We start from the raw sequence: 15,632 nt of genomic DNA on the forward strand, positions 1-15,632 counted from the left end.
GGGAGACCTCGACGATGATATCCAGGGACCACCTTAAAGCCTGCCCTGATAAGCTGAGAGCGAGGGAAATGGATCCAGGAACCTCCCCACCTGTAGAAAAGGAGAAGATGATCCACACTGTCCTTGGTGACTTTCCCCAGTCCTGGACTCAGATAAATCAGGCCATCGTGGTACCTGTTCTAACGTTCCACCAGCCAAACCCACCAGAAACAATGGTGGTACCAGATCATCCGGCCCCGCTGCCTCAACAAGCCCTACCTGAAGATGCTGTGCCGACCGTTGAAATGGCAAATCCTCCCTCTGCTATAGGCGAGCCTGCCGTACCCACTGTTGGTAGCAGCAGCCCTGAGAGCTCTAGCCTGCCAGTGCTACCCAGACTCACTAGAAGTGTAGCCAGAAGACAGTGCACTACACCAGCGGTAGCAAGCATAGCGGGCCCTGTTAGGTCAATAGCGACCACTGCCCTGCGAAGGTCCACACGCAGCACTCAGAATCAAACTCCCCTCCGCTACAAAACTTGGAGGTATTAATGAGGGCTGCTATTTAGTTGAAAAGGTTTGTGTGCATATCTTCTGTTACAGGTTTTAAAAATGGACAACGGAGTAATGGACAGTGAATTGCTCCAAAAACTTCTAAAAGGGGACCCCTTTGTTTACCCGGGGTCCCTGCTGTTTCAACCACTGAACTGAGAGTCATAAACTGTGCATGACCTAACTTTCGCAATGTTCAAGAAGTCCTCACCTCCCATAACGGGAAGCACTGTTACGTTTAATTGTGTATGATATTTCAAATTGTTGTGTTTCCTGTTAACATGTATTGTTGTTCTTGTTTTCCCAGTCCGGGAGTACTGGATTTAACCTGGGGGGGGGGGGGGGGGGGGGGGGGAGTGCAGCGCCCCAGAGTCCTGGTCGTTGCAGTAATGTCGCTCTGCCACTAAGGGGAGTGATGTTACGTCTGACTGTACTAAGGAGTTCACCTGACCAGGTAACACTCACACTACACTGCACACTCCGGCCACCAGGGGGGGTGGTTCTATCTAGTAGGCCACTCCTCACACTCTGGTAAAACTGGGGGTTGGACAGGAAGACAGAGAGAAGTAACTGGGAAGAGCTAGAGAGAGGACCTGTCAGGGATGGGATCCTGGCAGACTCCTAAGAAAGGACAAAAAGTGAGAAGAAACAGGAATACAGCAAAGAGGCGATAGGACCAGAAGGAGTCGTGCTGTAAGATCGAGGCAACATCCTTCTGAGGTGCAAACAGTCGGTGGCCGGAACGCCGAGAAAGTAAGGGACTTTAAGCATTACTTCAAACCACGGCAGGGCAGCCAATTATAGGTTGGCTGTCTCACTTAAACACCTAAGCAGACAACAGAGGCAGCTGTGGGAGAGGGGCGACTCTAGGGTCCCGGAAGAACTCCAGGCCTACCCCGTCATACGGGTGCGTCCTAGCCATATCATCATGGGGACGGAGAGAACGAACATCAGAGACAGACAGAATAAGTTGTGAGGACTATCCTGGGGTGCTCAGCAGGGAAGGACTACAACACACAGGCGCTAGAAGGTAGACACTGATTCCCACCTGAAAAGGGAGCTCCGGATGTGCCGTTGGACCGGCCGGTCTCAGCCAGCCCTGTTAACAGTGCCCTGGATTGGGTCCCTCCAAACCTTCAGTAAAGAGGTAAAGAGACTGCAACCTGGTGTCCTCGTTATTTACCGTGACCAGCACTGTACCGCACTACCACCACCATCCACACCTTTCATTGGGCGCCCCTCAGCAGGGTCACGGACCGGGTCTAGCCACCGTGACAACCCCAGAGCAGAGACTCAGAGACCCGGTACCGGGTACCCCTTGGCCCTGCGGCAGTGGGGGCGCTACAACTGCAGCCTTTCCGTGGAATAATGGTGCAATCACTGGTGTCACACGACTTTGGGTGAGAGTTTTCCAGCTCTGCATTCAGTCCATGGGGCGTCCAGACTTCTAGTGGCGATCTCATCTTCTAGAATATTACATTTACAGAACCATCCGCACAACTCACAGAATTGGGGGACCACCCCTCCAGATTACCCCACTCTGAGGCAGGGGGCTTGTGCACCGGGGAGAGAGCAGCAGTGCAGGTTTTTGCACCACATGTTAATAACTTGCAGCTCTGACCAGTCTCTGGGTGACTACTAAAAAACGCCCTATAATAGGAGGTGATCACCCAGCTTACCCCAAATCCTGAGCGGCAAGTTATGCACCAAGTCATCTCCTAAATCACCCAGGCAGACGGCTGCTCAGGAATCGGGAACATGTGTGCGACACCCGAGGTGCAGGTTTACATTTTTATGGCAGCGAACTGCAACCAGAGCCGCTCCAGTGGTTGCAGGACAACTCTCAGCTTGCACAACGTCAGTGTTGTAGTTCTGCAACTTCTAAAGAGTCTTCAAGATGGAAATGACAATGAATCGATGACTGGGGATTTGAGAAAATATTCAATTAAAAAAAAAATAAATAATAATAATAAAAAAAATATAATAATAATAATAATATATATATGCCCATACTAATGTCAGATTCTGCATGGGGCCCTCAATGTCCCACAAGATAGAACTTTCTGCAACGAGGAGGGGGAAGTTCATGCCAAACCACAACTTTTTTTCTATATACAAAATTCTGTTCATAAAGGGACATGCGCCTTAAAGGGTTCATTCCATGGGTAACATTGCACCAGCGCTGGTCATCAGCCCCTGCCGTGGGTGCTCGCATCGACGACACAACATCAGTGAGCCGTGCCAGAGGAAACACTTATCCAGCTTTGCAGTTGATAAATATCTATTGCTCTTTGGTATCCTCCATTGGGAGAGTTGTACTCTGGAATAAGGGAATATAAGTCGTCATTTGTGCTGTAGATCGGCCACTAACAATCACTGACTGACATGACGCGCTACATGACGTCCACTTTGTATCATGTCTCCGATGCAGAGATCCTCCAGCCGCCATCACATGATCTCAGATCTTGGGCTCCGTGGCCCTTTAATGGGTGAAGGCCAGATTGGAGGCCACAGCGGCCCCTTCACACCTACACAAAACATGTCTGGAACGTGAGGTTTTACAAATGAGACAAGACGGAGGGCGGCAGCAGCACGAGGAGGAAGGAAGAGGGGGGAATTCCAAGAGTCTGCATCAAAACATAACAGAAAGATAAACCGCACAGAAAAGAGAAAAAAAAAAGTCAGACACCAGCGGTGCAGAGATAGGAGGCCGGGTGATCACTGCCACAACGACTCCGACAGTGACTGATGTAGCAGAGCCATATTGGATCGTGAAAGGTTGGAGATTTTATCAGGCTGCAGAGTTCGGTTTCAGGGCTTTTTGCACCAAAATTTGATCATTTTAAGCAATTTCTGGGAAAAAAAAAAAAGTTTCCTGCATATTGTCTGTATTATAATTATGGCATTTGGTGCATGAACCAGGAGGCTCAGGATGATCAGTGTACCAGTGCCATCTGTGGTGCCTCCAATGCATTTCCATGAGCGTCTCAGCTCTCCTGCATTGGCTAATTCCTGGAATAGTGCGAGTCTAGCCAAGGGTACAAACGCAACACGGCTCTGCTTCATTTCATTTTAATCTCAAACATACACATTAACAAACTGGAGGAGCAGCGTCCATGTGTCAAGAAACAAAGGAATGTGTACAAAACAGAGCGACTCGGTAGAGCATCGAGACATGGTGCCCGTCCACCCCAATGTGTGGGGAGGAAGGGACCAGGATGTGGCATGCCGGCTGGGAGCAGGAGACCAGTCTATAACCATTGTACCCGGGATGGCACCAAATCGCGGCACAGCAAAACCTATGAGGACCTGGAGCAAGAAGGGTCAGCGCTGGTTTGGTCACTCCTGGGACATCACGGTCTCCATGACGAGTCTTCTTCTAATGGGGCAATGGCGGGGCGGAGATGAGGGAGATCCCGCGACACAAGGTATTACAGCATTATCATACACAGTGGTCCGAACACACAAACGTCATAAATTACAAAAAAGGAAAAGTAAATTCTCATAAATAGAATCCTGGAAGTATAAAATGATCTTTCCCTCTGAAGTCCGTTTATCCGGTAGATTCTCAAGTGCAAAGTCCATCCCTTCCCGACACCGGGAGCATTTGGCACTAGACTTCCAACGTTGGACACCACCAGGTGGGATGGCGGTGGACAAGGAGAGGAGTGGGCTCGGATGGCACAACTTCACCCAAAACACTGCCAGGGATGGAGGAGCAGATGCCACGCTGGATGCCGCCGTCTATGCCGGCTGCTGGGGATTGAGATTTAGGTGAGCCGGCTGCCCCAGGAGGCCGATCCGCTGCTTTTGCTTTCGTTGTTCCGTCATCTGTGGACCAGAGAGAAAATTGGTCACCTTAGTATATCATTCGTGAAAAACAGGTCTCAGCTGCTGCATAACTTCAACTCTCAGCAGACAGTCTGAAAAGGCTGAAGACCAGTGCCACAGACCCCATTATGCCAACTACTGGTTAAGGAGACAACTCAATACCACGAGGTCCTAGGAGAAACCAAACCTTAATACCAGGGAAGAGAAACTGTCTCCATGGTATAAAGCGATGAAGAAGCGCAACCATTGAGGCAATTAACTTCTGACTCGCTTTCTCCAAAGCTGCAACTCCCGGCAGATGTGGGGTTCACAACCATTGAAGAATTAAACGTTGAATACTAAAGCCATGGACCTTCATCCCAGAAGATGAGACTCAAGAATGGGTTTGGTTCCGCCGAGGACACCATGTTCTACAGGACGGAAGTAACAGCAAACTTCTGTCATCCTACAACCAAGATGTTACCCAGCTCACTAAACGGAGCAAGCAAACACGTCTGAGGAGCGTGGTTCTCCCAGATGTCCTCACCTGATCCTTCAGTTCGCTCAGCTGGCTGGACAGGTAGGTCACCAGGCGCATGGTGCACTCCAACTTCTCCTGCAGATTCCTCAATTCGTTCTGTTCACCTTCGGAGTCGCTGCTTACAAGGGACATGGCCCTCATCCTCGGGAACCAGTCAAGGTTTCTATCCTGTGTAGAGAAAAAATAAACTCCACGTGAGCCATGTTGGAATCATCCATATTCTGCGCCAAGAAGTGCCGGTGGGCAAGATGCAAGACCCCACAAGTAGCCACAGAGCTGGTGGAGTCTGGTCCTGTGCACGGGACATGCAGACACCTGAACACACCCCTGGCCTAATATTAGCACCTGTGGGATGGCAGCGTGTTCCCGAGAGGACATGTGTCTGAGCCGAACCCTACACCCAGCGGACGTCCTGCGTACAGTATCACAACACCACTGTATATAAAACATGAGTCAGTGTGAAGAGACGGCAGGTGACCCAGATACAATCGCCGCCGCCACGCTGTGCGGAACAATGAGTCATTATCCATCTCTACAAGTTACATAATCCAGAAATTACAATACAATCATGGCCAAAAGTGTTGGCACCCTCGAAATGGCTCCAGAACATGAAGTATTTCTCCCAGAAAACTACTACAATGACGCATGTTTTGTTATACTCTGTTTTTGTGTTCCAATACACAATGGAAATAAACCGAACAGAAAAAAGGCAAACTGGAAACAAACACCCCCCCCCCAAAATGGGCGGAACAAAATTGTTGGCACCCTCTACTTAATATTTGGTTACACCCTTTGGAATTAATAACTGCAATCAGTCGCTTCCTATAACCATCCACAAGCTTCTTAGTCCTCTCCGCTGGACTGACGATTTTTCTTACAATCTGCTCCCGGTCTCATCTGTGAAGTAGTCTTCTCCCAACAGTAATTTTAAGATCTCTCCACAGGTGATCAATGGGATTTCGATCTGGACACGTTGCTGTAACTTCAGAACTCTCCAGCGCTTTGTTTCTATCCATATCTGGGAGATTCTTGAAGTATCCTTGGGGTCATTGTCCTACTGGAAGACCTATGACCACCGAGCACTACATAGTGACCCAAAATCCTTTGTGTGCAAGGCATCATGAAATCTGAAGATTACCAGTTTAGGCCCGCAGTGCCAGAGGAAGCTAAACAACCCCCCAAAAATCTGTGACCCGCCACCATATATGACTGTAGGTATGGTGTTTTTTTTTGTAGGCCTCATTCTGTTTTTGTTAAACAGTAGAATGATGTGCTTTACCAAAAAGCTCCACCTTTGTCTCATCTGTCCACCAGACTCCTTCCCAGAAGGATTTTGGCTTACTCCCGTACATTTTAGCAATCTGCAATCTAGCATTTTATGTCTGTCAGCAGTGGAGTCCACCTGGGCCTCCTGCCATAGCATTTCATTTACATGTGGACAGATAGGGTGCATCAGTGTTGGCTTGAACGCAGACTGCAGGACAGCTTGGATTTCTTCGGACCTTGATTGGGGCTTATCCACCATCCAGACTATCCTGCATTGTAACCTTTCAATTTTTTCTCTGGCGTCCAGGACCACAGAGATTAGCTACAGTGCCATGGGTTGTAAGCTTCTTGATTAGGTTGTGCACTGGGGATGGAGGAACATCAAGACCTATGGAGATGGACATGTAACCTTGAGATTGTGGATTTTGTTTAACAATTTTGGTTCTTGTGTCCTCGGACTGTTCTCTTCTCCTCTTTCTGTTCTCCATGCTTAGTGTGGCACACACTGACATAATCCAAAGATAGAATCAACTTCTCCCCTTGTTACCTGGTTTTAGGTGTGATTTTCATATTGCCCACACTTGTTACTTGCCACAGGCGAGTGTGAACAAGCATCACAGGCTGGAAACAATTATTTACTCACAATTTTGTCTGTCTCATTTTGGGGGTTGTGTGTATAGTTATGTCCAATTTGTATTGGAACAACAAAACAAAACAGGCACAGAAGGAAATAAACATGTGAATAACAAAATGTGGAATTACAATAATTTTCTGGGAGAAATGCTACATTTTCTGGAAACATCAAGAGAGCCAACACTTGCACATGACTGTAAATATTCAAATCTCAGGTAGAACATGACGCCACAGTGTGCTCCATGTCCCATCAGATATCCCCCCTACAGTTGTGGCCAAAAGTATTGACACCCCTGCAATTCTGTCAGATAATACTCAGTTTCTTCCTGAAAATGATTGCAAACAAATTCTTTGGTATTATTATCTTCATTTAATTTGTCTTAAATGAAAAAACACAAAAGGAATTGTCCTAAAGCCAAATTGGATATAATTCCACACCAAACATAAAAAAGGTGTGGACAAAAGTATTGGCACTGTTCGAAAAATCATGTGATGCTTCTCTAATTAGTGTAATTAACAGCACCTGTAACTTACCTGTGGCACCTAACAGGTGTTGGCAATAACTAAATCACACTTGCAGCCAGTTGACATGGATTAAAGTTGACTCAACCTCTGTCCTGTGTCCTTGTGTGTACCACATTGAGCATGGAGAAAAGAAAGACCAAAGAACTGTCTGAGGACTTGAGAAACCAAATTGTGAGGAAGCATGAGCAATCTTCAAGGCTACAAGTCCATCTCCAAAGACCTGAATGTTCCTGTGTCTACCGTGCGCAGGGTCATCAAGAAGTGTAAAGCCCATGGCACTGTGGCTAACCTCCCTAGATGTGGACGGAAAAGAAAAATTGACAAGAGATTTCAACGCAAGATTGTGCGGATGTTGGATAAAGAACCTCGACTAACATCCAAACAAGTTCAAGCTGCCCTGCAGTCCGAGGGTACAACAGTGTCAACCCGTACTATCCGTCGGCGTCTGAATGAAAAGGGACTGTATGGTAGGAGACCCAGGAAGACCCCACTTCTTACCCCGAGACATAAAAAAGCCAGGCTGGAGTTTGCCAAAACTTACCTGAAAAAGCCTAAAAAGTTTTGGAAGAATGTTCTCTGGTCAGATGAGACAAAAGTAGAGCTTTTTGGGCAAAGGCATCAACAGAGTTTACAGGTGAAAAAAAGAGGCATTCAAAGAAAAGAACACGGTCCCTACAGTCAAACATGGCGGAGGTTCCCTGATGTTTTGGGGTTGCTTTGCTGCCTCTGGCACTGGACTGCTTGACCGTGTGCATGGCATTATGAAGTCTGAAGACTACCAACAAATTTTGCAGCATAATGTAGGGCCCAGTGTGAGAAAGCTGGGTCTCCCTCAGAGGTCATGGGTCTTCCAGCATGACCCAAAACACACTTCAAAAAGCACTAGAAAATGGTTTGAGAGAAAGCACAGGAGACTTCTAAGGTGGCCAGCAATGAGTCCAGACCTGAATCCCATACAACACCTGTGGAGAGATCTAAAAATGGCAGTTTGGAGAAGGCACCCTTCAAATATCAGGGACCTGGAGCAGTTTGCCAAAGAAGAATGGTCTAAAATTCCAGCAGAGCATTGTAAGAAACTCATCGATGGTTACCGGAAGCGGTTGGTCGCAGTTATTTTGGCTAAAGCTTGTGCTACCAAGTATTAGGCTGAGGGTGCCAATACTTTTGTCTGGCCCATTATTGGAGTTTTGTGTGAAAGGATCAATGTTTTGCTTTTTGCTTCATTCTCTTTTGTGTTTTTCATTTAAGACAAATTAAATGAAGATAATAATACCAAACAATTTGTGTTTGCAATCATTTTCAGGAAGAAACTGAGTATTATCTGACAGAATTGCAGGGGTGTCAATACTTTTGGCCACAACTGTACAAACATGGAGTGTATGTGCCGCACAGGTAGCGACAACCCATGACCTTACGTCCTACCCAGGGTCCGATGCCCCATTGCCGGTCAACTTCTAAGAAATCCTCCCAGCAAAAAAAACAAAGAAAAACAGAATCCGGACAAAGGTTTCCTATGACAATCTAAAGCAAAGTGTGCATTGAATAACCAAGGAAATGGTGATAAATTCAGAGTCTTCTACAAATGTCCTTAGTTTCAGAACAAAACCTAAAAACAAGTCACCGGTGGCCCCAGATCTCCTAATATTCACTTCCCAGGAAGGAAAAATCATCATAGAACATTTCTAGATCTGTGGGACATTTCCGGCTCTGCTACATCACGGTGACTGCAGCCTTTCCGTGGAATAATGGTGCAATCACTGGTGTCACACGACTTGGGGTGAGAGTTTTCCAGCTCTGCAATCAGTCCATGGGGCGTCCAGACCTCTAGTGGCGATCTCATCTTCTAGAATATTACATTTACAGAACCATCCGCACAACTCACAGAATTGGGGACCACCCCTCCAGATTACCCCACTCTGAGGCAGGGGGCTTGTGCACCGGGCAGAGAGCAGCAGTGCAGGTTTTTGCACCACATGTTAATAACTTACAGCTCTGACCAGTCTCTGGGTGACTACTAAAAACGCGCTATAATAGGAGGTGGTCACCCAGCTTACCCCAAATCCTGAGCGGCCAGTTATGCACCAAGTCATCTCCTAGATCACTCAGGCAGACGGCTGCTCAGGAATCGGGGACCGGAGCCGCTCCAGTGGTTGCAGGACAACAACTCTCAGCTTGCACAACGTCAGTGATGTATGCTCAGGGTTGTAGTTCTGCAACTTCTAAAGAGTCTTCAAGATGGAAATGGCAATGAAACAATGACTGGGGATTTGAGAAAATATTTTGTATAAAAAAAACACAAAAAACCCCCGTATAGGAAACCTGATATGACTCCATAGTAATGGGCGATTCTGCATGGGCCCCTCAATGTTCTGCATGGGCCCCTCAATGTCCTGCATGGGCCAGACCCTTCTTTCCTCCTTCGTACCCCATTTTCACAATGACTGAGCTGACAATTCTGCATCCTCATCCCCTGCGCCTCGCGGCGTCGCTCTCCGGTTCACCCCTTCCCACCACTTCCTCTGAGCAGATGCATTTTAACCACAAAACAACTCACTTCTAAGTAAAGGGGCTGGAAAAGTCCCGTGGTCACAAACTTGACGCCCAGACACGGGGGCGGCTGGCTGTGGAAACATGAGGGGGAGCGGCGTGCAAACCGCAGTGACCGTCGCCGTGTCATGGGGATGGGTGACAAGGCCGGAGCATGTGCACGCAGGCTGTGCGAGCGGTCAGCGCTGCCGGGACCCAGAACAATGGAACTTCAATGCAAAAAAACCGAAACAATCCGCACCCTGCCGCCAAAATCCCCAAAAACTGTGCACAAAGCGTCTCCGTGCTGAAGCAAGTCCATGAGGAGACTGCACAGAGGGGCCTGGCTGACCCCCGCAGCCACCACCCCCATCATCTCAGCTGCTTTGCAGGAAGTGGATTCCACAACCCCAGAGATGATGAGAAATCCACAACAGAATCCGGTCAGCTGATCCACCCACCAGATGATTCAGCTCTTGGTAACTAGGAAGATGTCGGTTCCCCTGCAGAGCCTGGAGTTTCTAATTGTGACCCCCCAAACCACAGCAGGCAAGACCCTTAACCACTGGATGGCTGGAACGAAGGAGAAACCCCCCCCCCCCCATCATTGTGTGGATCACAACCCCCAGTATGTACCAGGAAGTTAGAAGTATATAACTGAAGGTTCTCAGATTCAATATTAAGACGTTTATAAGGAAAAAAAAAAAATCCTTTTCTAGGAAAGTTGGGTGACCGACAATATGGCGTCCATTGAAGTGCACTCGACAGGTCTCGGATTTCTACTGCAATATCTTGTCTGCTCACATATGAATGTACAACCAGCCAGACAAGGGGGAAAAAAAAAAATAACCCAGCTTCCCTAGGATCCTGAAAAAGTTTAATAAGTTTGCCTTTAAAGAGGACTGCTTAATCTAAAGTCACCTAAATTTAGGCAGTTTGTCAGAGTCTGCAGAGGAGAAAACTAATGTTCATTAGTCTCTGAGCTCGTGGCTTGAGGCTACCCGTAATGTCATCTCCCATACACAGCACAGACACTGGGATAGCCGCTCTCCCCCCATACACGGTGCAGACACTGGGGATAGCCGCTCCCCCACCCCCACACACGGCGCAAACACTGGGGATAGCCGCTCTCTCCCCCCCCCCCCCCCATACACTGCGCAGACACTGGGATAGCCGCTCTCCCCCCCCCCCATACACGGTGCAGACACTGGGATAGCCGCTCTCCCCCCATATACGGTGCAGACACTGGGATAGCCGCTCTCCCCCCATATACGGTGTGGACACTGGGATAGCCGCTCCCCACCCCCATACACGGTGCAGACACTTGGGGATAGCCGCTCTCCCGCCCCATACACGGTGCAGACACTAGGATAGCCGCTCCCCACCCCCCATACACGGTGCAGACACTGGGGACAGCTGCTCTCCCCCCCATACACGGTGCAAAGCAAAGTTTCTGAACAGCCTCATAAGGCTATAACTGGTTCTTGTGTCCTGTTAAGTTTTCCATAGATAGCAAAAGTGAATAATGGACGTCCAGTACGGCCTCATTGTGAGAAAAGATTTCAGAGAAATATCAAACTAATTGTGCTGCTTCCTCTGCTCCTTCATCTCCGCTCTATAGAGACTTAACGGCAGCTGTAATGTGATCCCTCAGTGATCTCCTCGTCTGTCTTGTTTGGAGCAGGACAGCAACTAAATGCCTCTGCCTCAGTCACTAAAATCTTAGGGTGGAGGGGTGAGAGGAAGAAATGGCTCATAAGTGGAGAAAGAAGTCGAGGTCTCTGAAAAACTTTGGCTTCATCAATAGTGTAAGGACTTGTATTACATAGTTTGTGTGAACAGCAATTGTGTAGCAAATAGCTGGTCAGAGGCTCGACAGAAGGCATCTGGACCCAAGGTCAATTGCCCCACCGAGTGTTCCTGCATGGTAGGTACAAAGAAGCATCAAATAGGGAAAAAGCCAGAAGAAAACGAGATCAGTCCACATCGATCACATGGGATATTCCGAAATACTATGACAGTTCTCCAAGACATAGGAAGCAGCCTCCCCCTCCCTTACCCCCAGGTGACCGGCCCCAGCCTCCCCCCCCAGGTGACCGGCCCCAGCCTCCCCCCCCCAGGTGACCGGCCCCGGCCTCCCCCTCCCTTACCCCCAGGTGACCGGCCCCAGCCTCCCCCCCAGGTGACCGGCCCCAGCCTCCCCCTTCCTCACTCCCAGGTGACCGGCATCAACCTCCCCCAGCCTCACCCCCAGGTGACCGGCCTCAGCCTCACCTTTATCATTTCAGCCACATAACTCTCCGGTCCAGTGTATTCCGTGGAGTCTTTCACTTTCACCAGTACAATAAAAAACAAATAGTGCCACATGTTATGTTCCTCCTTAATGTGCTCTTCAAATGTCACAGTTTTATTGTCAAATTTGTCCCTTTCCAACCCTGCAAAGAAAAAAAAAAGAGAATTTAAATAAATTGCTATGATTAGGAGTCCAATGGGAGGTCCTAATTGTTGACAGACCTCGTAGGACCACCCACTGGACTCCTGTGTGCACATGCATAGTGTCTGACTCCACTGTATGTGTAGGACCGCCCACTGGACTGTCACAGTGATAGGGATTTATATTCATAACATACAATTTATACTGGATTAATTCCTACAAAGCTACAGCTGGATCTGAACAGATTGTGTCTGATTTGCAATCTGCATGTTATCAATTTGATGGATTCCCATTAATGCAAACTAAAGTGGGACTGCAAATCATGGATTCCCCCAGTCCTAGATATCAGTAACAGAGGCTGCAGGTCCTTCTCTACTCGGACTGCACCTTTCGATGCTGGAATCGGGCCAAATGCACAAAGTATCACCAGCATCGTTTTCTGGCACATTAAAGGGGGATTCCATCCCAAGTCAGAGGTCAGAGGGTCACAGAGTGGGTGCAATAAAATCCAACCCACCACAAATGTAACACGTAGTCTTCAACACTTCCTCTTTCTTCTGCTTCTCGCTCCTCAAGTCGGCAAAAGTGTCGATGATGACTCCAAAAATCAAGTTCAGCACAATGATTATCACCATGAAGAAGAAGAGCAGATCGTAGATGACACGTGCAGCAAACAGAGGTTCCTAGGGCAAAAAGAAGGACAGGAGGAGAAGACCACCACAAAGTTATGGTGCACCCAGTTTGGTGCCATGGGAGTAAAGAAACATTTTATGACCAGTTACCTCTTTAGAAGGTTTCCGTAGAACATCTCCAACACCGCCACCACTCCGGAGCCCGTGACTAAGAACAGTCACTATGCACATCAGTAGGGTCTCACAGGTGTGTTCCTTCTCCTCCTCCTCTTCCTCCTCAGCATCCTCTGAGACCTCTTCTGTACAGACACATTGACTTACACTGGGAAGTTTCCGCATCGCATTCACACACATCCAGGTTTGTTCTTACCTTGGGTGCAGTTGTCTCCCGATTCCAACCGGCAAACTTCAGGAAACAAGAGATCTCGGGCCATCGAGGTTCCAGTCTCTGGAACAGAACATATAATTACAAGGTTGCACAACTACCCCATGCCAGTATCCCAATCCTCCTCCACGTGCTGACCACCAGAACTGTGACTCACCCGGGAAGGTTGTCTCATTCGGCAATCTATCCACTTCCAGTATAAAGTCATCTTTAAAGAAAAGGTATCCCACAATGGAGAACAAGTAGACCAGAATCAAGGCCAGGACGGCGGTCAGGATGATGGAGCGGCCGTTCCTAGTAACACTCTTAATCACATTGAGTAAAGTCTCCTCCCGGTACACAAGATCGAAGAGCTGCAAAGAGGTGGCAACGTTAGGACCACCAATAAAAAGGAAAATCTCACTCAAGGGTCATCGAAAACTCACCAGCAAACTGTAGAAGAATTCATGTACAAAGACCCCCATAGCACAGATGAGAAGATACAACAGATGGTAAAGAAATTCTACATCCAAGACCATTGCCCCATATCCACGAGTGAAGGTGCCGCGATTTCCCACAAAGCTCGTAAGGAAGATGATTTTATTGCACACCTGGGGAAGAAGTGTTGTAAGAAAGTGAAGGAGCATAGTCTACTGTTCAAGTCCATCGTTTTGCATGACTACACAGTCAGAGCAAATCTTACACTTGCATTCAATATTCCTTATTTGTTTAGTTCTGGCATGGAAGACATTTATGGGGAAGGTTGTCCCCACCAAAAACAGTCGTTAGACCAAGTTATCCCCATTTCAAACTTTGCAGATGTTGGGAAACCATTTGGTACAAGGAGCCAAAAATCGCAGGAACCAAGCTAACCATCTATAGAACTAGTCTACAGGCAACACAACATGTCCATCTACTCTTCTGATCTGGGTCCTACCAGCCAAGACTCAAAAAAAGTCACAACTCACATTAAATGCCCCTAAAAGAAACAATGTAGGTTGGAGGCCAATGGAGAAGATGAGGCGCAGGATGGTGGAAGCAATCAAAGCTCTGATTCCATGTGGCTTGGGAAGGACAATGACTATGGCTAAAGAAACGAGCATGGCTGTCCAGAGTAGGCCTGAGAGACGGGAATCCAGTGTTCCTAGAAGGTCAAAGAAGAAGTGTCAGACCCATCATCTGAACAAAGTCTTGGCTACAGAAAAGACAGAAGTCATACTAACCTCCTCGTACACCAACGAAGGGGTAGAAAAATGCAACAAGAAGATTCATGAGCACGGCCAGGTTGAACGAGATGCTGCTCCAGAAGGTCATGTTTCTAGAACACCAGTACAGGACATGCTGCGCTGCAAGACACCAGACATGGGTGATGGTTACATTCAGAAGACAATCTCAGCCAAAGCCAACCACAGATGAAACAAAGTCACAGGATCAACCCTTCCAGGGAATCCCACGACTCCACACCCAAGAACTTACCACTGGCAAACTTTGTTAAGGTCAGGTTACAGCTGATCGGCAGTCATGGGCCAATTAGACAGACAAGCCGAATTTATTAATGTTCATTCTGCATGCACAGGAGATATTCTCTGCAGCACATCGACATGATGTGCTGCCGAGAACTGAGGACTTAAGCCAGCTTAATCATTTTATCTGACAAGTTCTGCCTGTTCATCGGGTCATTGGCGCCAGATTATACCGCACAATTCTAGGAAAACAAGCGTTCCTAGGAAAGCACTCTAAAGCTGGATTCACTGCAAGTTTGTCAACAGTCACTTGACCAACTCTTCTACTGGATCTCATGACTTCACACCTAATGGTTTACTGTAGATAAGTCTTGGCAAAATTGTAATCCTTCCACCAACTAGATTTCAACACAATTGCCTTCCCGAGCTTTGGATGTTCTTCGTATGAAGACCCCTTTATTGAACCACAAAATCAATGACTTACGAACGCCTACACATTAGACCAAAGGCAGCAAAATCCTACAATATCGACTGGTTAGGCCAACGGTTTAATGTTTAGAGTGTACAGGCAGACTGACTGGACATGTCCAGTTTCGGGTTGCCAACTGCATTCTTCTCCACGAGAAGCTTCCAGCCAACGTGTCAACCAGTGGCTTTCTCAAGGGACCAAGCTGAGTGAGCGTTCCAGTGTATGGAGAGATGGCTAAGGTGGTTGTCAAACAATCGTTTGGCCAACAGCCATCTAATCTGAATGACCATACCTACCATGGATAGACTTTGTTCCAAAGGAGGAACCTCAAAGACTCTCGATTGATTGATTGATTGATATGATCCAGTAGATTTTACATGGAGCAGAGAAAAGATCAATCTATCAGTTGACTTCGTAACTACAACCAAGCACTTACCAT

General features: G+C 47.7%; 1 protein-coding gene and 1 long non-coding RNA gene across 9 annotated transcripts in view; one reads left to right on the forward strand and one right to left on the reverse strand.

Moving 5' to 3' along the window:
- Window positions 1–15,632, forward strand: part of LOC143787793 (uncharacterized) — a 120,533-nt gene that overhangs the window by 46,948 nt on the left and 57,953 nt on the right. The window lies entirely within an intron of this gene.
- ITPR1 (inositol 1,4,5-trisphosphate receptor type 1) overlaps window positions 3,587–15,632 on the reverse strand; it is a 78,610-nt gene continuing 66,564 nt past the window's right edge. For 7 of the 8 annotated variants that reach the window (XM_077276841.1, XM_077276836.1, XM_077276840.1 and 4 more), the window contains 10 exons: window positions 14,485–14,607; window positions 14,230–14,405; window positions 13,708–13,872; window positions 13,440–13,635; window positions 13,268–13,345; window positions 13,048–13,196; window positions 12,783–12,948; window positions 12,106–12,266; window positions 4,888–5,049; window positions 3,587–4,361 (listed from right to left, as the gene is read on the reverse strand). In XM_077276841.1, coding sequence (XP_077132956.1) covers window positions 4,275–4,361; window positions 4,888–5,049; window positions 12,106–12,266; window positions 12,783–12,948; window positions 13,048–13,196; window positions 13,268–13,345; window positions 13,440–13,635; window positions 13,708–13,872; window positions 14,230–14,405; window positions 14,485–14,607 — 1,463 coding nt within the window. In that variant the 3' untranslated portion in view covers window positions 3,587–4,274. Of the gene's footprint in view, window positions 4,362–4,887; window positions 5,050–12,105; window positions 12,267–12,782; window positions 12,949–13,047; window positions 13,197–13,267; window positions 13,346–13,439; window positions 13,636–13,707; window positions 13,873–14,229; window positions 14,406–14,484; window positions 14,608–15,632 lie in introns of those variants that run through there. The other variant, XR_013218468.1, reaches the window with a different exon arrangement.

Source organism: Ranitomeya variabilis, chromosome 8 (genome assembly GCF_051348905.1).
Source record: "Ranitomeya variabilis isolate aRanVar5 chromosome 8, aRanVar5.hap1, whole genome shotgun sequence".
Taxonomy (NCBI): Eukaryota; Metazoa; Chordata; class Amphibia; order Anura; family Dendrobatidae; genus Ranitomeya; species Ranitomeya variabilis.